We start from the raw sequence: 24,456 nt of genomic DNA, 5'->3' as shown, positions 1-24,456 counted from the left end.
TGGACACGCATCTCACAGGTGCTTCGGTCCAGTCAAGAGCCATTTTTACAGGGTGGGCTTGTCCTACTGGGCCTAGATGAAAACCAGGAACAGTTAACCTCGCGGATAGGCGCAAGATACGAAAGTTATTCTGCTCCGGGTCCTTCATATAGAAATGTGATAAAAAGTACATATACACAATTTTGTATGAACTGTTATCATTTTATTGACAATATGTAAGCTTCTTAAAAGAGATAAGGTAAAACGAAATACAACAAATACAGATCACTAAGTCAACAAAACAAATGCTTATACGGCAGTATACTAAACAAAAGCCCACTTTCATAGAATTGGACCGGTTTTAACGACTTATTCTCTAACTCCAATTCAAATTGGCTGATAAGTATGCAATTGATTTATCCATGGGTTTATGTTAAAACTGTTCTATTCAACTAAGACCAGTTTTTAATTCAACATAGGCGTAATCAGTCCATCCCCAGGTATTTAAGTAAAAATGATTTCATGAATAGTCATAATTTGAGTCCAATGGTGCTGGTCTTAAATCATAGGACAGCAGATTTGCTATTAAACCAAGCAGGCCTGTTACGCGACTGATTTTATGGGTACTTCAATTTTCTTAAAATGTGGACCATTTTAAAACGTTGCTCGAAGGTAATGTCCCCTAGTGACGGCAAACATGCTCACAATGCAAGGGTTCCTGGACCTTTTTCAGATTATGGCTGGTTCGTCATAACCCACTTAACCCCCCCCCCCCCATACTACGGGCCTGCTTGACTGAAAACTAGCAAATTTATCAAAGGCACAAAATTCTTAATCATAATTTGAATCAACCCTCGAGTTACATTCAAAACCATTTATCTAGGTTATAAATGGGTTTAGGTGCATACAAAACAATCCACATTCCGAATTCATCTTTGCCGGTCATTAAAAAATGGAACCCAGGAAAAATCTAGTTTGCATATTAAAACACAAAGTTGATTGTCCTAAAAGCAGTGAGGAACCTATCAGTAGTAATAAGAATATTTTTACACCAATTCAATGCAACATTACACGAACACAATCCAAATTTGAAAGGTATAGTGGACACTGAAGTTCATGGACTCATATATCGTATAGTATATATTTTTGTTTTGTTGTGAAAATATTCTAGCAAAAATAGTGAACTTTCTGACACTAGTATATAATAAATAATACAACAATATCGTTTTAAGATACTGCAATGAATGATAAGTAATTGGGCTCTACAGGTGTGGGTGTGTAAAAGTGTTTCTAAAGCCACAATCACACGGAGACGATTTGGCCCGGGCCAAATTGGCACGGATCAGGCTCGCGCCAAATTTGGCCCGTGCCTAATTAGAGAGCGCGTTCACACGCAAACCATTCACTCAATACTAAACAATGCTCAAACAAAGCGAAGTGGATCATTTCCGGTGCCAGTTGCAATTCAAACGCAATCATTTGTCTGGTGCTAAAATTTGGTTCTGGCCCATTTGGCACTCGTGTGAACAGTTCATCAGTTCCGGGCCAAATTTGGCACGGGCCTAATTTGACCCCGGCCAAAAATGCTCGTGTGATCGCGGCTAAACAGAAAATGGAACTTATTATGATCGATGGAGTCCAATTTGACCCGTATAGTAACTATGGTCTTTGCTATAGGGCCATAGCCACAGGGGTGGATCCAGGCATCATACAAGACTTTCGCAAAACCCTCAAAATCCAAAGGGACAGGCACAATTGTCAAAGGTAAATCCGAAAAAGGACATTTTCTGTTAAACAAAGGCACAATTTTGGCGATTAATCCCGACGATGCTGGATTGACATGACTATTTGAGGCGTGTTTGATTTTTACTTAAATATTTCGATGTGTAAACGAAACCACACAACTGTTTACCTATTTCCGATCGAAATTCCATGCTTTTGGACGGATCAACCTCGATCGAAAGTGATCGCAGAACAATTCGAGAACTAATGCTCTTAGAACCAATCCTTCCGATTGATACAGCCAAGCTACGATCGTGGGATTATTCTACGAAGCCTTGAAATTCACAGACGTATACCTCACTTTTCAACGACTACATCAATAGGTGAACACGGAAAACATCGATTATACACAAGCAATCGATTTATGATGCAGCTTTTTCTGAATTTTAGAGTTGACCACGGGCAGATCCAGGGCGAGTTGTGAGAATTGTGCTAGTCCATCAAATTTTTTTGACTGCCCTTTTCTATTTTGTCATCAAGATAATTGTGGCATTTCAACGTGGTAATGCCCTAATATTGCCTTTGGGATTATTCATATATTACGTACGCATAAAATTTGAATTTTCCACTGACCCCTCCCCTTCCCTAATGCGTACGTAATAAATGACTGACCCCTTTGCAAGATCAACGGGATGTGACAAGTTCTTCAAAACTGTCCCCTCAGTGACATCAAATTGCCCTTTCAGAATGTGACAAGCTCTTCAAAATTAGCCTCTGGATCCGTCCCTGGTTGACAAATAAATTTTCAATGACTAGATGCACACGATGATATACAAACTGACCAGTATACTACTAAACAAATGAAACAATGCCTTATCATCCCTATGATGACCTCAGGGCGGATCTAGGCAAATATGAAAAGAAAAGAATGGCCCATGTGGTAGTGGAATGTAATGTGTGGAGAGCAAAAAGGAGGAAGGTTAATTGCTGGTACACCTCCCAAGTGTTGTTTGAAACTAAAGCATAGACATTCACTGGAAAAATAGTATACATATATGAATTGCAAATTGTCTTTTTTTAACGGGAAAAGATGAATCAGGAATTTTTTAGCCTGAAATCTTGTGGGGCACTTGGACGCCCCTATAGATCCGCCCTATTCTAGGTCAGTCTCGATGTCACTTCATGCGAAATTAAATCATTGAAAACATTAAAATTACAGCAAACCTGTACTTAACCAATATAAGAAAATAATTTCAAATACAGTAGACCCCGGTGCTAGTAGCTTTATCTGGATTATTCAGGGCAAGAAAAATCAATCCAGTTTATGAGATAAAACATCACATTTTTACGATATGAATTTACAAAACCGATTAATGATATGTCGACTAGATCTAATCAGGATCAAACTGATCTGTATCTCAAACGGGTTCTACTGTACAAACCGAAGCCATGATCATCAATGCCATTTCAATGTCACACATCTATGGCTTTGTGGATATTTCTAGCATGAGAAAATAGATACGTATTCATTTCTTAAACACGCGGGCGAGTACGTATATTACTGGCAAGAACGCGACGGAAACCGGATCACAGTCGAGCTTCATCATTCTTCATTCCATGCCGAATCCTTCGGCGTTCTGTATGGCGATGAACAACTTCTGTTTGAGGACTTTCTTACTTTTATACGCCGGCAAAACCAACTGATTGAAACAAGTATGAGCCATTGGTAACCTAGCAGGAGATGTACGAAAAAAGAGATAGAAAATTCACGAAATCGATTTCATTTCGACTCATGAGAACGATGCCTTCTGACAGACGGATGGATAGTTATTTGTTCATAAGTTCAAAGCCTTCGGGCTGTGGCCGTTGCCTTGTACCTGCACCAAAAAACATCGTTCATCTAGGTTGCTTTCGACAATGCTTCCGATTGTAAACTTATTCGTCGCAACAATAGATTATCGATACCATGCTTTTAAAGCTGGCAACTTGCCCAAGGACTCGGCGATATAAGCTTGCGCTAGCGCATGCATGCCCTAAATTCATTTTGACGATGGTGATATCTTATTGATTGTGCGATGCCTTATTTGGAATCAGCTCATAGGTAGCACCACATCCTCGATCATTTAAAACTACTAGTTGATCAGAAGAATTGGATCGATGTCGGTATTATATATTATGATATATATGATATATATTATTATATTATTATTATTATTAGTTGAATTCTTCTGTCAAATATCTTATTTGTATTTAAAGATGTATTTTTATTTGATTCATATAATAATTTTTAATTCTGGTATGACAAAAGTTTATATGAGAAATGTTCTAGAAGCACTGTCTATCGTTACATATGGTTACTTGATGGCATGAGGCAACCTCTCCTGAAAAGTGAGTCAAAACTGATGGCATGTACGGGCCAAACGGATCGCCTGTTGAATAATTTCTTTCCTGCTTTTGATTTCACCATCAGATCACTTATCGAAATCTGAATGAAACTTGATTGCTGATTGGCTAATGACAATGCACGAAATCAAACCTAGTTAATGCAGTTCTGTTTGATATGAAACGTGTTTATTATTACATAGAATTGGGGGCAAAATGAGCCACGGTTCACTCCTACTCATCCGAACACATATCAAAACATGATACAGTGGAACCTCGTTAGTTGAATCTGGCGGCATATCGGGATGCGGTTTCATAGACGTGGTATTACAGTTACCTCTAGGGATAGATTCTCAACATGGGTGAAAACCACCATAGTACAGTAGACTCCGCTGAAGTCAGATCAACTCGGATAACCGTTCAACTCAGATGTTTGTTGAAATATTTTTTGTGACACTACGTAAGAAGTACATTACATCCAACTCTGATATTACCCAAGACTTGAGCGGAGTTTACTGTAACAATCAGAAACCATGGTTATAACTGATGACAAATTTCAAAATGTTCCCAGGGATTATTCTGCTTCCACATCTCTAAAACCCAGCCCAGCAGGCTTATTTCATACCATGGCAATGTCCTGACGTCATCAGGTTTGAATACTTTCGGGTAGAAAGGCGAATATTCCTCTCGAGTTAGGGTCGAGGGAAACTGTCGGTTATTATACGTACATGTCAGTGTTATCAACGCGAGTGATTTTGAAAGTCATTTCTTTCATGCCTCCGATTGGAATTCGGTCACTGCCGGTACAAAACAGCAAGAATCGTTTCTGCAATTCTTTCGTGGTCGCCGAAACAGCATCCCATAAATGCCTAAAAAATAAATTCAATTTGATATATAGAAAGAGAGATGAGAATTCATTGTATGGCTAGCAATGATCCAACAGGTTCACTATTAATCTGCCGTGCATCAATTTCTTCTATATTGCAATTAAAAACCAACACAATTTTCTATCAAATTAATCAATTATCAATGATAGCTTTGTAGATACGTATGAAAATATCGTACCAAAAACAGAGGACAGGGTGGTACCTAGCATTTGAATGTTGGGGGCCAGAGAAATCCGAAAAAAGGCAGTCACTTTAAAGTCAATAGCTGATATAACGATTCTTCTTATAGACATATATGCCCTAACAAAAACTTTGTTAGGCCTATAACAAAATGCTTGTCAGTCTCAAATGAAGGAGGATTCTACATAAACTTCTATTGGATATAACAATTATATTTGGAAAAAGGGCACTTTTCCATTTTTTTTTTGGGGGGGGGGCACTGCCACCACTATGTACGGCTCTGGAATAGAATGTCTAATATGGTTTGTCCATATTTGGAGGCTCAATGGCAAGCCCATTGAAAAATTAAGGTTCTTTTGACATCAATATGCTTGCTATATTATACAGTACCTTATAGTTTGATCATTAGGGTGATAACCATCATAGGTAGTCACTTTTTTGAGGTCAGACATATCAACTGTTGGGCTGCCGCAAACTAACATCTCAACTTCCTCAGGACGTAGCATCTGAAAATTTTTAGTGCTGGTTAGTTCTCGATTTGACTTCGTAACTTTAATGAACGCGACTTAAATGAATGAAGATAATCGAAAACTTACAATAAGAGCATTAGATGCACATACACTGTGGAATCCATGGTAGAAAGCTTGAAATTGCGGGTATATAGCTTTATTCAGCAGGAGATCAATATACAAACTAATATATTCTAGAAAAATAATCAAGAGATTTTTCAATGAGAATATCACCCATCAAATCCAAATATATCATCAGTATGTAAAAATTTGGAATCAAAACAGTCAAAATTTCGTTTTGCGCAGTAATACAGTAATTCGATGATTTTCTCGGTATGCCATCAGCAAGGTGTGAAGAGATATTGGATTGAGTTGGTAAATACATGCATATTGGCTTCAATTAAATCTAACAGCAATAGAAAGACTACAGTTCTCACCTTTTCGATTTTTATTGGTAACTGGGACGGGAGTAGGTTCGTTTGGTTTTAGGCTATATGTTTTTATTGTACCATGTTCATTGATAGAAACCTATAGAGAATATACAAAAATTACCATAGTGGTCCAGGGACACCATGCCCACTTGGTGGAATGCTCGACAATCTGACAATTTCAATATTCAATGCCCCCTGGTGAACAAACGGACTGACGTAACACAAACAGGTGGACGGATGAAAAATGAACGCAATAACCTGCTGGCTTTTCAATAGTCCCAAGTGGGCTAAAAATCAACATCCTATTATTTGGAAATGTATAAAATCATATTGAATTGAAATGTATCAATGCATCTGTTGAAAGGGCTTGGGAGTTCAAATGAAACCCCTGCCTTGACCTCTGACCAAAGTTGTCCATCCTTTCATCAGTCATTTACCTGGAATGTCATGCAGAAATCTTCTTCAACATTTCCCTCATAGTTCAATAACTCATCTAAACCGTGGCACAAATCCTGAAAACAAAGAACAAATGAAGCATTTCACCAAGCATTTTCAAATATTGATTTTTTTACAAATTTCAAATTTTGAATATTGAAAATTAGTTCAACTACTTGGAACAACAACTGAAGTTTAATCACTGGTCTATATTGCAATTTGGACTTCGGAGTGAGTGAAGCTTTGAATTAACTCTAAAACGGAGTTCCAAGCAGTTGCTTAAAAATAGTCGATTCTAATCAGTCAACTGTGCAACAGGCTTACATCATCCTCCCCCTGGCTGGGATTTGAACCAGATGGCATCAAGACTCACCATGGTATGAGAGCACAGCTTAGATGATGTCATTATCAACCAATCAGATAACCCATTTTATTTTAGCTCGGGTTTTTTCCATTTATAGTATATCCGTGAAATTTTTGAAAATTATGAACAGGCAATCTGATTGGTGCCGCACGTTTTCTCGCGAAAAACTTGCCCACGTATCTGCGCACCTGGTCTAAGTGTGGCAGGGTTTGTGCCATGGCTGACTCTAACCATACCATCGGTTCGAATCCCTGCTAGTTTATACTCAGCGCACTTACCGGCATTACTTGTTTCAGGTCATCGATGTTAAGCGTAGTGACGCCAACTGTAGCATTCGGATTGTTATACGGCACAACAGCGGGACTGAGCAGTTTTTTGTAACAACACGGAGGGAAGTGTATATCTAGATTGATGCTGTTATAAACAGCTAAACCCATCAGCTTAAAGTCATTTGGTTAAAGAAAATGGCTATTTCACCTCAGAATTCATACTATATGTCATTCCATACAAGTAGGAAAAAATTTTCTGACAGAATTCCAGAAGGCAATTTCCAGATTTCAGTTTGCACTATAAACTCAGACTCTAATATTGTTCGAATGTAAATTTTGTTATTCTCTTATACAGAAAGGATACAACTCCAACAAGGTTGAATTCCTGGTAGTTATCACAGGGAGCTGTGCTGAACCAGTAAGACCTAGCTTTTGGATCATATGTAAACATGCCTGAAAAGAAGAAAGTAAACATGAAGTAAGCCATTTCTACAATTCGGTTACCAAATTAAGGGCAAATCCTGACTTGTGTAAAAATGCAAACAATTTTGAGTAAAGGGCATTCTGGCAGTGACCTTTTGACCAGAATAATTTCATTCTTCTAGAATTTCTAGCAAAATTCTGCTTTTCTGCCACTGCCAGATTGCCTTATCCTAATCGATTTGCCCTAAGAAGATGTTGTAAGACCCTCATATCTAGTCTGTGGATCCGCCCGTGCAAATATTCACTGGCAGCAGAGTTTACCATATTCTGGCTGAAAGATTTGCCTGATTAGCAGCAGAAACCATTCTTTCGTTAGGCCTCCCATATCGAGACCTGGTTCTCCAGAAAATGTCACTTTCAGTTTCTTTTTCAAGTCATGTTGTTTACGAGCTACCTGTGGGTTTTAAGCACATAAACATTAATGAACCCAATACTAAATTTCAACGAACTACATATTGGGCACATATAGGGCTGGGAAACACTCAGAAATCTACTTAAATCTGAGCTATGTATTGTTTCACATGTTGAATTGGAATTTTTTTCCTCAAACCGCTTTCATAGATATGGGGCATCGATAGAACTCATAAATAATATGGAATCAATGGACAAAACTTGGCAGTGTGTTCTAATGATGATGTATTCTTTTTGCTAAATGACAGAGTAACTATACGGCAAACAAAGATCAGGGTGTTAACCAGGAATTGTTGATATCACGTACAAACCTCATTTAACGAATCCGACACTAGGTGCGACCTGCGAACATTCAAGTTTAGAAACAACATGCCAATATCTGGCAATTGCCGCCTCTGTACTTTCGCCACCAGGCTTCTCTGCAATAAAATGAGGTATAGTTTATCTCCATTTGAATTAAGAACAACTCATAGCTTTCATTATTCTTTATACCATATTTGGGGGGGGGAGCAGGGGCATATAAAAGTACCATTTCGATGTCTTTGATGCTCTACGGAAAAATCTTTCCACGTGCATATAGGGCGTATGTATGCACACGTTTAGGTGATCTGGTCTATAAACCCTCTCCCGGTCATCGTCACCCCTCTGTGTAGAACTTTAAACCAACTTTAGAGAAATGGGCGCGAGTAGCGTATGAATGTAAGATTTCCAAATCGCAATACACAATTGTAGGACATGCCCACTTCTGTTTGCCATCTAATATATTTTTTTCCAAAAAAGATTACATATCGGAAGCCCATTGGCTTAGCAATCCATCAAATGCATCCATAAATCACCCTCCTGTAGGCCGATACAGCGATCCAGGAAGAAAGCCACTAAATATTTGGATGGATATATGAAAGCTGTGGGTACTGGAGTGTGTAATGGGTAGTGTAGTGTGATCTGTGTGCATTTTGGTGGCCAGCACACAGATCACACTGTTCATTGGGGTTTAGTCCAGGACTCGCGAGATTTTCAACAACATGGAAGTAACGTGTAATAAATGATGACTTGAATTGCATGACTACCTACCACCCCTCATTATTGTTGGAAAACTAAACGTTCCGCACTGACTAAAAATTAGTAATAATAATCAATAACATTTTAGAAATGGCCAGAATTTTAACTTAGGTTCTATCTCATTTTTATTTTACAATTGCGATTGGTATAATTTTTTTTTAAACGGCCGTTAAGGCTTCATGTTTCGTCTGCAATTCACTGCAAATAGTTACGCAACTACGTACATTTCAGTGTTTTTGGCAGCTGTACACTCAATCGGCACCGTTCGTGACTAGCTTCACTGCGGAATTATCATTAATTAACATCGCCATATCACATCATCAACTTATATTGTGCCTTAAAACCCTAACAGCCGAAATAATTGAAATACACACACGATTTCTATCATTGAAAATTGAGAGAATGGCCGTGTTTGTGTAATGCTGCTTCGCCTAAATCCCGCGGGGTGGCGCCACCGCGCGGAGTGGGGCCGATACGTCCAGATTTTGTAGGAGCCAGGCAGCTAAACCATGGTGCAGGTAAGACTCAAAGTGACAAGAGTAAGAACACGTAAATGTTCAGATAATTGGAGCCATAAGGCGTGTTCACACGACGAAATTTAGACCGGTCTAAATTTGGTCTGGTCCAATTAAGACCGGACCAAGGTAGAGTGTGAGTCCAGTTTATTAAGTTTTAAATGCTTTTATTACCGTTTATGTAATTATTTTTAAGTACTGTTTTTCCTCCCTATTCTATGGAAACGTTTAGAGCGTAATTCGTATTTGTATATCGCGATCATCATCCGTTTTACTGCCGTGCTTTGAACCGTGTTTAAACGACATAGAGTTTCGGCGTGATAGGATAAAATCGAATTGCGTGACTAGCTTCACTGCGGAATTATCATTAATTAACATCGCCATATCACATCATCAACTTATATTGTGCCTTAAAACCCTAACAGCCGAAATAATTGAAATACACACACGATTTCTATCATTGAAAATTGAGAGAATGGCCGTGTTTGTGTTCTGCTGCTTCGCCTAAATCCGGCGGGGTGGCGCCACCGCGCGGAGTGGGGCCGATACGTCCAGATTTTGTAGGAGCCAGGCAGCTAAACCATGGTGCAGGTAAGACTCAAAGTGACAAGAGTAAGAACACGTAAATGTTCAGATAATTGGAGCCATAAGGCGCGTTCACACGACGAAATTTAGACCGGTCTAAATTTGGTCTGGTCCAATTAAGACCGGACCAAGGTAGAGTGTGAGTCCAGTTTATTAAGTTTTAAATGCTTTTATTACCGTTTATGTAATTATTTTTAAGTACTGTTTTTCCTCCCTATTCTATGGAAACGTTTAGAGCGTAATTCGTATTTGTATATCGCGATCATCATCCGTTTTACTGCCGTGCTTTGAACCGTGTTTAAACGACATAGAGTTTCGGCGTGATAGGATAAAATCGAATTGCCAAAAATATCTAAACCTGACAGAGGATCGAATTGGTCAAATGAAGAACGTCTTGCTCTACTTCGAATCTGGAAGCAAGACTTCCATCCTGGCGCAATTAATTATTTAACAGATGGCGACATCTTGTGGGCCCGATGACAAGCGATTTTATTACCGCGTGTCAAAACGTCGTGTGAACACTCACCAAAATTTGGTCCAGTCTAAATTTGGACCGGACCAGGTACGGACCCATTTAGACCGGTCTAACTAGTTATCATGTGAACGCGGCTATAGTGACTGTCGCAACTTTCATTGATTACGGAGAGACAAACAAACGTGCGTCGCTTCATGAATAATGTATTCATTCCCGTTTATATTTACTCCGAGTACGGTTGACATCTATCGGGGTTGTCAGGCACCGAAAATCAATTTACTTCCGTGCGCGCAAGTCGGTTGGCAATGTTTTGTGATTCAATATCCTGTTTCGATAACCGGTACACTTACCCGCGCCATAATGATCATTTGCTGTTCGGAATCACGTTGCAGTATCGTTCGTTTGGCCGTTATGCTCAAGATGAATGGGTACTGGCAGAACGTGAAGCTACAATGTGCAACAACGTGAAACTCACTGCGGTGTAACGTCATTTATATCAGTAATAAAATAACTTGACTCGATACGACACGACACAATTACTTTTCACTTAATAATACTGGTAAATGTAGTTTTCGCATAAGAGGTTTGATATTTGAAAGTTCAACCTAACTTAAAACCAATAAAATTTTCCCTTTTTACATGAAGAACCATACGAGGTCAGTTCCTCAAAGATTGGTTAAAGTTAACCTTTAGATAAATACCAGTACGGTGTTTACTGTCATCATGTCAGTTTTCCACTGGATATCATGGTGGTGCTTCAACCAACCTTTCAGCAACTGGACCCTGCCCATACATGGCTACAGGCCTCGTTCTGTAGACCGTGCATCATTCAAAACAATATTTCTTAAATCTAAAACTTTGTTCTGTTAATAAAATTGTACAGTTCAGTTTATAGACTGGGTATGGGCACCAATTGAAATCTAATTGGTTTTTAATACCGATCTAGCAAGTGAAGATCGGTTTTAAGATCCAAGCTTTTGACCTCTAATTTTGATTCCTATAACAATCCTTAAAGCCAAAACTGGTCCTAACAAGAGTTACTGATAACAGTGTCCTATTTTACTTAACTCCACTGACTTTGTCTGTCGGTGCACTAAAAACTGTTAAACTTACCCAGGATGAGTGGCAGGATTTTGCCAAGCGTAATACTCAGCCATCAAGTCGAGGTGATCCAGAGTATTATTATAGAATTCCATATGAGAAATAATTGGTTCATTCGATAAGTTATTTGCAGCATCTGAAACGGAATTAGACTTATAGAATTAGACTGATCTCTGAAATTGAGACGCTGATGCAATGCACCAAAATTAAGCTAAGCTAATTTTTCAAATATTTTCTGTTAAACAAATAAATAAATGAATGCCACCAGTCTGATGTAAAATTCTGTATTCGCGACTGAGAAAAGTTCAAACTTTGGAATGTTTTACAAAATGGTTTGAAAAGCTTTGAGAATTATGATCAGTTTAGAATAGATCTTCAAACTTATGTTTTCATTCAACCACATGGATAGATTGATTTTACTTAGTCCCATTACGGTAACTGGTATTTGTATCAATGAATGTTTCATCTAAGAATTATGGGCCAAATATGGAAAATAATTATAATCATAGCAATAAAGTGCATTGTTTACTTGATACGAAGTAAATTTATCATCATAGAATATTTCTTATATAGGGATTTACCATAGTACAGGTTGATTTTTCATTAATCAATTTTAATGATTTTAATATTGGCTGCCTTGTGTAACGTCAGATTTTCGGACTTACTCAATAAAGCCATTACTTTAGTTGCGCTCGGTATCCACCAGGTGCATTTCGACATTGGAGGGAGATCTTTTGGTTTTGGAGGGAATAAACGACATGAAATGAAGTTATGCAGTCGTTGCACCAAGTTACGAAACCTATCGACCTCTAACCTGCGTGAGAAAATGAATACCGGTCAGATAACTGTCTATTTAAGAAAGAACCAGTAGATCACAAGTAAAAACCTAAGGTGTGGTCACGATGAAGTATGGGTTTCGCAAACTCAACTGTGGCCAAAACTAGCAGCAAAACTATTTCTAAGTTTTAGTTCAACTGCTGGTCCATTCTGGTCGTATAAAGACATATATTTGGTATGCGTTACCAAAACTGACTAGGCCACCCCATGTCTTCTCAAGATTTGAAATAGGCATTACACTGCATCAGAGTTTTGAAAAAAAGAGCTTATGTCGAGTTAAGCAGTTTTATAAGGCTTTGTCCTAGAAGTTGAATGATCTGGCTTTTATCATTGACCGTGCAATAAAAAAAGAAACAAATGCTTTTGTACTAAGATAACCCCAATGATAATCAGTTGGAACACACTCATAAACAGGAGATTAAACATCTTACGTTTATTTCAATATCGATATCGTTGAAATAATTGAATATCACGAAGATTGATGATATTTTGCCTGATCGTAATTTTGTTTCGTAAACGCGACGACGAGAACGGGACGAAATGTTTCTGACTTACTTTCGCAACCAGTGCACGAGGAAATGATGATCATGGTCAGTCAATGCTGCCATTTGACGAAGCAGATGAGCAAATATCACATAAGTTGCCATATTGGAAAACAAAGGATTCTGTAACGATGATGTCAAAAGAAGTGGTATTTTACAAAATAAACGTACATCAATAACGCTTCAAACAAATGACATTGACAATAGCTGCGATCACACGAGCATTTATAGCCCGTTCACATAGGGGCCAAAATAGAACTGTGCCAAATTTGGCCAAAAACGTCGCACCAGACTAGAACCAAATTTAAGCAAGGGTCAAATTGACGTAATTGAGTGAGTGGTTTACGTGTAAACGCGCTATCTTGTCACGCACGAGCCAAATTTGATCCGTGCCAATTTGGCCTCGGCCAAATCATCTCGGTGTGATCACTAGTGATACTGGGCGCTGTAGTATGGATACCTTAACCGCAAAACTAGTTCTCAGTCATTGAAGAACACCTTAACCCTTACCTGTAGTAGAATAAGATAGGCTCGAAGATCATCTTTGGTATGAGGTCTAAAAATTAAGAAATATGTGAAAAATATTATTCAATGAAGAATAGAATTGGATCAAACCTGTGAAATGGAATCATTTTAAATTGCCCAAATTGTTTCTCCGAAAATCCGAACATAGAACTGCATCAAATTACGAACTCAAATGGTTACTGGGCAAGCGCAGTGAGGTTTGATAACGAGTTACCGTAGAATATGACAACCATTGTGATCTAATAATTCTCGCCATCATAAGCAAGTAATTAAGCGATGTAGTTGACAGGTTCGTAACACGGTAGAACCGCTTCCCTGCTGGGCTTCATTACATAAACCAAGGCACACATTAGTACAGTTACACAGTTGTTTGTTTGCATTCAATTTCTTCTACATTTCAATTGAATCTTAATTGAACCAAATTTTATCAATGAAGTTGATAATGGAAACTTTAATCCTTAGTAGGTGCTAGCTACACAATTGTCGAAACTAAATCATTATTATCATATCATTATCAACCAGAGCCAAACTTTGAGTACTGTAGAAATGAATGTTAATCTGGGGTATCTTACCTTTTGTCCTTCAACAGACTGTTTATAACTGACTTCAGGACTAGTTTTTGAATGTCTTGTGGCTGTCGAGACAGAGGTGAAATTGAAAATCGATTTTGTACACAGCATGACGGAAAACAAATCATAAGCATTAATCAGCGGCGCGAAATATAGAGAGAAAGGGAGATAGAATCTTACCACGTCAGAAAGTAGATCATAAATCGTGAATAACAGCTCAAAATTGACGCAAGGATCATCGGTCGTTTTACACTCAGCTCCATCGCGCTGAAATTATCAGAAAATATCAGAGATATAAGCCCTGATCCTGTATGAAATAAGCGCACATTCAATGATTTATAAAACCCTTTCCATATTGGTCTGCAAACAGGTACTGGCAATAAAGGATTCAGTTATGGCAAGTGAGGTTCTGGAGGTTTGGAGGAGAGAGTCCATGCATATGTTCAGATTAACTGAAATTATCTATTGAAAATATAGCTGCAAAGCAGCGATGGCAGGTTTTCTGCCTTGCTGATCTCAAAATGCCTGCATTATGAAGCAAGTTTATTCGCAATCAGTCGATCAATTCTACATATACCGTTATTTTGTAAAGCACCAACTCGGGGTCAACACATATAGGCTAGGTATGCTGATCTATGTGGGCTACTAATAGTAATGATGTACCAAACTTAGTCACAAAGGGCATATTGCACCCATATACCAAGTTTTTTTATTAATGTTATAAAAACTACTAAATTGCGAATGAAAAACTGAGTATTCAAAGATTTAAACCGACTTGTGGTAAGAATAGGAACTAATTGTATCAGGCGTTGGTTTTCCCTGATATGTTAAAGATCCTTACCTTAAGTATTCCCATCACTAATTTCAATGAATAATGACAAATCATTAATAAGCTAAAGGTTCAGAATTCAGGCCAAAAACGACATTTTTACGCACAAAAAGTTCGGCCACATTTTTTCCGATCGATTGCAGGAAGCATTTTCAGTCATAAATTACACTTGCAAACCAAGCTAAATATCACTGTATATTTTTTTTGCGAGAAAAACTAGCGCAGGAAAAAAGCATGGCATAATAAAATTTCCAGCCTACGTCGAAATTTCATCTAACAGACTCTCGCATTGTATGCTCGACAGGATTTGCAGTCATAAATACCGGCGATGTGTCGCAATACGTTTTGAGTGCTTTTTTATATTTGATATCAAATAAAAGTGATTAACTCTGAGAATCTATCAATCACACACTCTACAGCAGAATAGCAGCACTAATGTGTTATCAAACGTCGACGTTTTTCTGTATGTTCCTCCTCCCTCTCCCTAACGATACAAAGCTGGATAAATCACTGTTTTTAATATTGAGTATTTCCCAATTTCTTCATTAAATCTGCTATTAGGCCCCCAATTTTCAGATTTCTGTTAATACCCGCTAGCTTTCAGACCTAAGCCACGATCACATGGAGACAATTTGGCTCAGGTCAAAGCACCTTGAAAGTTCTCCATGAAAACTTATAAAATGCGCAAAAAGTTCACCATCTTGATTTTGATCGGGCCAATTTTTTGGGTTGTAGATGCGTCTATGGTAGAAACGTATGTACACCAAATATCAAGACCAACCATTAAAACGTGTTGAGATCTTCTCAGAGAAACTATTATGTCTCCAGACAGATGGACGGACTGATAAAAAGTGAACGCAATAGCCTGCAGTCACAAAGTGGGCTTGAAATAGTAGGCCTAAAGCGCAATTGTTTCATCACTGGTGATTTTGTCAATTTTTCACCAAATGAATGGCAAAATGTCAATATGTTCGACAAAAAGTTCCTCATTGAATGTACTTTTTAGAGCAGTAAATTCGTTGCAATTCTGAATTAATGACTGAATCAAATCAATTAACCTGATTTGAAAGATGCAAAATGTCATGGCAGCCACAACTATGACTACTAATTAGGAAATGTCAATGACTTCTGTGGCTTCAAGGAATCCGAACGTATGAAATGTCAATTGCCACCAGAATTAACCTCTTTCGTACAGTTGGTAGCCAATCCATTACTTTTTCGCCGCCGAGATGATATGAGATAAGAAGCTTTTGAAAATATCGATGATTTGTAGAAGAGTTTAAAGCTAAGCTCAAGTCAACTAACGACCTGGCTAAATCGTCACCAGAACAGCGGTAGTACACATGTGACCACTGATTACCGATCCGACAAGATGGTCGGGTCGTAAGTTAACCCGAGCTTAGCGTAAGTATGTAGGCCTTACACAGACCGGAAGCCTACAGAGTTTCTCACTGAACAAAAATTGTTAACGCATGGTAAAAAATAAATTTTTCTTTTAATGAGGACTCATTTGCGGATAATACTGAGAAACAACAGTTAATTGTCCCCGACCACTTGAAATGAGCTAACTTACTCGCAACACGGTTAATTAGTGGGATAAGATCAATATTAATGTTAATGAATGTTTCATCAACATCTTTGTTCAATGTACATCGGTAAATATAATGGTTGATCTGACTGATCAATAACCCCTGTGATAATGTATATTACTATACAATGCGTCAGGCAACCGCTAGATACAGTATTGGAATAATTTAGCCAAACTGTCGAGGCCATCGGTACAACACGTATCTAAACAGAATCTATAGCCGCGATCACACGGACACGATTTGGCCCGGGCCAAATTGGCACGGATCAGGCTCGGGTAAAATTTGGCCCGTGCCTAATTAGAGAGTGCGTTCACACGCAAACCATTCACACGATACTAAACAATGCTCAAACAAAGCTGAGTGGATCATTTCCGGTGCCAGTTGCAATTTAAACACAATCATTTGTCTGGTGCTAAAATTTGGCTTGGGCCTGGTCCAACGTTTTTGGTCGGGCCAAACAGGCTAGGGCCCATTTGGCACCCGTGCCGAATTTGGCCCAAAAATGCTTGTGTGATCGCGGCTTATACGAATCGAATTCTTTGGATAGAATCTACGCGAACCGTACTTTGAACGTGTTGTTCAAATCCTGGAATGAATCGAATGTCGACGCGTAAAATTCCTGTACGTCTTTCCAGATTCCGGAATCCTTCGCGTCTCTGACGTTGACTCTAAAAAAATGAATAAAATATGACGGAAATATCCGAGAAAGAATAACTCGTCATTGGAAAAATTGAAAAAAAAGTCATTCGTTATCGAAAAAATTGAATATCGAAAAAATAGAACTAGCATCTAGCAGAGTTTGTATCGATTTCTTGTGACAGCAGGCCCATAGCGAATGAAGCTGAGTGAAAAAATTTAGTTTCGCTCATTTTTTATTATCTATAATCATTTGACTTCTCCAAGGTTATTTCAACAGGAATCGCTCAGGGGTGGTAGGTAATAATTCCGCGAAAACAATCTACCTGAATTCGTGGCTGCTTTTCTTTCGTTTCGCCATATGTTCCTGTATGATATTATTCTGCACGGCCGGCGACGAACACTGACTGATCCGAACGTGATTTTGATTTTTACCGCCGCCCCCATCTCTACGAATCGGCGGCAGCTCTGTGTTGTGCGGGCTCGACTGGTTCGAGCGGTAGCCGTCGCTGTACGAGCCGCTGGATCGCGCTCGCCGGCTGTTCGGCGTCGTCAGATTCTGGAAGAAGTCGGCGATCGCGTGCAACCGATTCCCCGTTTTGTCTTTGTCCTTTTCCTAGAAAAAAATTTACGAAAAAAATCATTTATTTACGTGTATATCAGCTGATGTATACGTATATGGATAAATTTTGGAAAAAAAAATATCAAAAAGAATCCTGAAAAATTGATTTTTATTGTGGTTTCCAAACAACAATTGTGATAGGTCCAACATGCCCAATAAACTGGTTTAGACCTAGCGCACACAGTGCAAATTACACGAAAAGTGAAAATTAAAAACCATTTTTCACTAGTTTTAAATGTATGTGTTAGACAGTGTGTATGTTGCTAGGGAACATGAACACCTTTTTTTAGAGAAAAATCGTCCTTCAGGAAACAGTATTTCAAGTAATAGAGCATTGCGCGTGGTCCCGAAAAAAAGTGAATCTTGTTTAAACGTTGCTGTGTTTGGCTTAAGATATGAGCAGTCCTCGGTGCTCCAATCATGGACGTATAAACTAGATACGTCCATGCTCCAATGAAGCCCAAACTCAATCAGATTATCTTGAACTTCAGGATCTATAGGTAAATTGGAAGGCCGGGTCCAGGAGAAAAGAAAAGGTAAATCTCGGATTAGGCAGCCAAGTCGAATGCCACGAGCAGGGTGCCACCCTCGGTGGTAAGATGTTTTCGAAGAAATACATCAGAACAGACACACATTGCGAGAGGATGACTTTAAACTTGCTGGTTTTAACTATCCGATGAAAAAAGCCACCTGAATAGTAGGCAGGTGTCCAGACCCCCTCCCCCCGAGACCACCCCTTAAATCCACCCCTAGCTTTCTTATTAAGGGAACACTGTTTGTAGCAACTGTGCCGAATCGTCCAATTTTCTAATTTCAAATTTTTACCTCTAATGTATCAACAATCCCGCTAATGGAAAATCATCATTTAAGAATACGTAGGGTATCAACTACCATTACGCAGTAATCGAAAAACATAGCAAAAATTCGAAACCATAAATTAACTATCACGAATTTCGCCGTCGAATTTTTGTGGTAGAAATTTCGCCTGATCGGTCTCGTATGCATTACACAGGCAGTTGGTACTGATACTGATGAGTATATATACATAATTAATGTACCGGAGGTGTAATTAAGTCAGAAGGTATCACATAAATATCCGTTGTTACCTTGGTAGCCTATCCGAATCTCTCACGCGCTATCAAGTATGCCATATATATGTCGAAAGCGGGCAACGAAATGCTGAATTTTTCATGCCGAAAGCAGAGATTTTTTTTGCGACAACATTTTCAAAGCATAAAAGCAAATAGACTCTACCGGCTACACTAAACATAACATCGATTAAGTGCGAGTGTTACAAGGCTGTCAGGGCTCTGGTATAATAGACATGATTTCACCTGCAGGCTCATTTAATCAGCTAGGATTGTTACAACTCATCTATCTCATCCCCCCTAGAAGCTAAATACCATCTGCTAGAAGACGAGCCTATCCTTTGGACAAACTATTATTATTATCATTAAAGCTAGAAGCTATAGTTTAGAAGAGTTTTTAGTCCCAACTGCAAGTAACAGTGTAACGTTAGTGGACCAGGGCCTTTTTATAGGTGTTATGGCTCACAACCCGACTAAGTTAGCAGAGCTTAGTCTCTACAACGAACGCCACGAAGTGATCTCGAACTAGGGATCTCTTGGTTCCCAGTCCTCCACTCAACCAACTGAACTAACCGCACAGGACAAGACCTCTTTAAAGACGGTGAATACGGCGAGCAAAGTTAAAAGGCACACGGGCGTATGTTTTTCACCCGAAATTGATAATCGAATTTGCCCGATACGAGCGGGCACACCTCACATACAAGTCGACGTTCAGACGGCATACGCCGCTTAATGGGCGATGGTTCACAAATCATGTGATATCAACAATGCGTCCTATTGGTCGATAAAAATCGATTGCTCGACGGAATACGCTGAGTGCGGTGAGACGAGCGAATTTGCAGTCGATTTGATACGGGTACATGGCCAACTTCTTCGTGCGATTTATGAATTCGCTGCGATTGCACAAAAAAATACGCTCGTGCGCCCTTCCTTTAACGGCCTTGTCAATTAATCACATCCCACGTAATGATAATTAGATGATGAAGGCTTTGGTAGTGGTAAACGACTGCTTTTAATTGACATTTTCTGTCGCAGCGTGTTGCATGATTGCTGGCCAGTAATAAGCTTTAGTAATAAGGTAAAATTAGTAAACTTAATCAACCCCAGCGAGCGGCGTAGGCGAGTGGTTAGAGCGTTCGACTCTGGGAAGCCGGGGTTTGAACCCCGTACATTATCGTCTAGTGTCCCCGGGAGAGACACTTATCTCATTGCCTTTCTCCACCCAGGAGTAAATGGCTTCCTAGATTAATGACTCCTGAATGCTTATTAGTTGCTTGGATGCTACATCTCCACTGGGAGAGATGACTGTTAAATGGTCAGAGTTTATAGGCTGGGGGTAATAATACTGGAAAGTTGAGCGCCCTGAGCTGGATTTAGCACTATATAAGACCATGGAAGTAGCCTATAAACTCTAGTTTATACATCCATGGTACGGGCGACAGAAATTGTCCAACATATAAGGAACTTCAACCTACAAGGAGGTGCACCATCTTCACTGCCACAAGTCGGCCATCCTAATTTTGGTCGGGCCAAGTTTTTGTGCTGCAGATGTCTCTAGGGTAGATACACGTACCATTAACCAAACATCAAGACAATCCACTGAAGCGTATGTGAGCTAAGTGAGCTAAGAATACAAAATTTTCTCCGGAAGGTAGGGCCCCCACACCTTTTTCTTCTGTGGATTGCTGCTACTTGCATGCCCACGTAGCCTCTCATGCGCAGACATCGATATGAAACCATTTTAAGACGGGCCACTTCAACAGCGGGTAATCTAATAACCAATACGCGCTATATCAGTCATTTATTGGTTTTTAATTAGTGCACTGAATTGTGTCTGACAAAAAACTCCACTGATTTCAGGAAAACATTGCCTATGACTTGTATTTAATAGCAATAGTTGAGTTCACATGAGATTCTGGGGTTATGAATTGCCAGAATACGTTTACAGAGCGAGTTGCGTTCACACGTGATAAGGCACTTAGTTAGCCCGCTGAAGTGACGCTGATATTGAGCGAAATTTCAAGATGGCATTTCTATGCTAACATCGTTTTCTTGTATATATCTTAAATCCATTCTTAACCTACACTCCTGTCTTTTGGATGGTAGTTTGAACGGTCAATTCGGTGTTACAACTATTAATGTAGCTAATGTGAGTGAAAAACGTTGAAATATATATCGTCATTCTTTTTAGTGACTTCTTACATTAAAAATGAGGAGTCAAAAATGAATAAAAACTGCCATGTGTGTGAATAAACGACATTCATCCCCCCGTTTTATGTAGCTAACTACAATATATGTGGCTTGTGGCTTGCTAAGCACTGAATCTGTATCTACATTGCAGAAAATACATGGCCAGCTACAAATACTGACCTAGATCGAGTTTTCGGTGCTTAATAAGCCCGGTATGTCAGTACGGTACTGAATAAGCCACAAATAGGTGGCCTTGAATAATTCAATTCAATTTAACACTTAGTACTGAACGCCACTATTATGGAGATATTCCTTTAGTAATCAGCGGTAGTACCAGCGGGGACATCTATCCTAAATATCTACCACGTCTTTGAGAAATAATTGAGGGGCCATCCATGAAAATTCAAGGGAAGACCCTCGTCATTCATGACATAGCCTTTAAAATGTGGCTTCCTCAAGGTAAAGAAATATTTGTCTCTAGTCGCCGTTTTATAGATTACAGCTGAAATTCTCATTCTGTCATGTAGGGCCTATATATAACAAAAATGACCCCACCGAACTAAACTGCATTTAGAATTTAGCGTATATCACAAAAATGACCCCACCGAACTAAACTGCATTTAGAATTTAGCGTATATCACAAAAATGACCTCACCGAACTAAACTGCATTTAGAATTTAGTGTATATCACAAAAATGACCTCACCGAACTAAAATGTATTTAGAATTTAGCGTATATCACAAAAATGACCTCACCGAACTAAACTGCATTTAGAATTTAGTGTATATCACAAAAATGACCTCACCGAACTAAACTGCATTTAGAATTTAGTGTATATCACAAAAATGACCTCACCGAACTAAAATGTATTTAGAATTTAGCGTATATCACAAAAATGACCCCACCGAACTAAACTGCATTTCGAATTTAGTGTATATCACAAAAATTACCTCACCGAACTAAAATGTATTTAGAATTTAGTGTATATCACAAAAATGACCTCACCGAACTAAAATGTATTTAGAATTTAGCGTATATCACAAAAATGACCCCACCGAACTAAACTGCATTTCGAATTTAGTGTATATCACAAAAATTACCTCGCCGAACTAAAATGTATTTAGAATTTAGCGTATATCACAAAAATGACCTCACCGAACTAAACTGCATTTAGAATTTAGTGTATATCACAAAAATGACCTCACCGAACTAAAATGTATTTAGAATTTAGCGTATATCACAAAAATGACCTCACCGAACTAAACTGCATTTAGAATTTAGCGTATATCACAAAAATGACCCCACCGAACTAAACTGCATTTCGAATTTAGTGTATATCACAAAAATTACCTCGCCGAACTAAAATGTATTTAGAATTTAGCGTATATCACAAAAATGACCTCACCGAACTAAACTGCATTTCGAATTTAGTGTATATCACAAAAATTACCTCACCGAACTAAACTGCATTTAGAATTTAGTGTATATCACAAAAATGACCTCACCGAACTAAAATGTATTTAGAATTTAGCGTATATCACAAAAATGACCCCACCGAACTAAACTGCATTTCGAATTTAGTGTATATCACAAAAATTACCTCGCCGAACTAAAATGTATTTAGAATTTAGCGTATATCACAAAAATGACCTCACCGAACTAAACTGCATTTCGAATTTAGTGTATATCACAAAAATTACCTCACCGAACTAAAATGTATTTAGAATTTAGCGTATATCACAAAAATGACCTCACCGAACTAAACTGCATTTAGAATTTAGTGTATATCACAAAAATGACCTCACCGAACTAAAATGTATTTAGAATTTAGCGTATATCACAAAAATGACCCCACCGAACTAAACTGCATTTAGAATTTAGCGTATATCACAAAAATGACCCCACCGAACTAAACTGCATTTAGAATTTAGCGTATATCACAAAAATGACCTCACCGAACTAAACTGCATTTAGAATTTAGTGTATATCACAAAAATGACCCCACCGAACTAAAATGTATTTAGAATTTAGCGTATATCACAAAAATGACCTCACCGAACTAAACTGCATTTAGAATTTAGTGTATATCACAAAAATGACCTCACCGAACTAAACTGCATTTAGAATTTAGTGTATATCACAAAAATGACCTCACCGAACTAAAATGTATTTAGAATTTAGCGTATATCACAAAAATGACCCCACCGAACTAAACTGCATTTCGAATTTAGTGTATATCACAAAAATTACCTCACCGAACTAAAATGTATTTAGAATTTAGTGTATATCACAAAAATGACCTCACCGAACTAAAATGTATTTAGAATTTAGCGTATATCACAAAAATGACCCCACCGAACTAAACTGCATTTCGAATTTAGTGTATATCACAAAAATTACCTCGCCGAACTAAAATGTATTTAGAATTTAGCGTATATCACAAAAATGACCTCACCGAACTAAACTGCATTTCGAATTTAGTGTATATCACAAAAATGACCTCACCGAACTAAAATGTATTTAGAATTAAGCGTATATCACAAAAATGACCTCACTGAACTAAACTGCATTTAGAATTTAGCGTATATCACAAAAATGACCCCACCGAACTAAACTGCATTTCGAATTTAGTGTATATCACAAAAATTACCTCGCCGAACTTAAATGTATTTAGAATTTAGCGTATATCACAAAAATGACCTCACCGAACTAAACTGCATTTCGAATTTAGTGTATATCACAAAAATTACCTCACCGAACTAAACTGCATTTAGAATTTAGTGTATATCACAAAAATGACCTCACCGAACTAAAATGTATTTAGAATTTAGCGTATATCACAAAAATGACCCCACCGAACTAAACTGCATTTCGAATTTAGTGTATATCACAAAAATTACCTTACCGAACTAAAATGTATTTAGAATTTAGCGTATATCACAAAAATGACCTCACCGAACTAAACTGCATTTAGAATTTAGTGTATATCACAAAAATGACCTCACCGAACTAAAATGTATTTAGAATTTAGCGTATATCACAAAAATGACCCCACCGAACTAAACTGCATTTCGAATTTAGTGTATATCACAAAAATTACCTCACCGAACTAAAATGTATTTAGAATTTAGCGTATATCACAAAAATGACCTCACCGAACTAAACTGCATTAAGAATTTAGTGTATATCACAAAAATGACCTCACCAAACTAAAATGCATTTAGAATTTAGCGTATATCACA

At 38.3% G+C, this 24,456-nt stretch overlaps 1 protein-coding gene across 1 annotated transcript in view; it reads right to left on the bottom strand.

Moving 5' to 3' along the window:
- Nucleotides 1-230: 230 nt before the first annotated feature.
- LOC141899765 (putative E3 ubiquitin-protein ligase HECTD2) overlaps nt 231-24,456 on the bottom strand; it is a 30,781-nt gene continuing 6,555 nt past the window's right edge. Inside the window, exons 3-21 of the mRNA XM_074786277.1 lie at nt 17,641-17,930; nt 17,244-17,346; nt 14,441-14,527; nt 14,264-14,325; nt 13,677-13,722; nt 13,180-13,289; nt 12,453-12,601; nt 11,800-11,923; nt 11,037-11,133; nt 8,364-8,471; nt 7,903-8,035; nt 7,523-7,611; nt 7,168-7,329; nt 6,528-6,602; nt 6,097-6,187; nt 5,747-5,853; nt 5,541-5,656; nt 4,812-4,952; nt 231-3,432 (exon numbers count right to left, since the gene is read on the bottom strand). Coding sequence (XP_074642378.1) covers nt 3,312-3,432; nt 4,812-4,952; nt 5,541-5,656; nt 5,747-5,853; nt 6,097-6,187; nt 6,528-6,602; nt 7,168-7,329; nt 7,523-7,611; nt 7,903-8,035; nt 8,364-8,471; nt 11,037-11,133; nt 11,800-11,923; nt 12,453-12,601; nt 13,180-13,289; nt 13,677-13,722; nt 14,264-14,325; nt 14,441-14,527; nt 17,244-17,346; nt 17,641-17,930 — 2,211 coding nt within the window. The 3' untranslated portion in view covers nt 231-3,311. The remainder of the gene's footprint in view (nt 3,433-4,811; nt 4,953-5,540; nt 5,657-5,746; nt 5,854-6,096; nt 6,188-6,527; nt 6,603-7,167; nt 7,330-7,522; nt 7,612-7,902; nt 8,036-8,363; nt 8,472-11,036; nt 11,134-11,799; nt 11,924-12,452; nt 12,602-13,179; nt 13,290-13,676; nt 13,723-14,263; nt 14,326-14,440; nt 14,528-17,243; nt 17,347-17,640; nt 17,931-24,456) is intronic.

The sequence above is a fragment of the Tubulanus polymorphus genome, chromosome 2 (genome assembly GCF_964204645.1).
Source record: "Tubulanus polymorphus chromosome 2, tnTubPoly1.2, whole genome shotgun sequence".
Lineage (NCBI taxonomy): Eukaryota > Metazoa > Nemertea > Palaeonemertea > Tubulaniformes > Tubulanidae > Tubulanus > Tubulanus polymorphus.
This window is presented reverse-complemented; position numbering and strand designations above follow the sequence as displayed.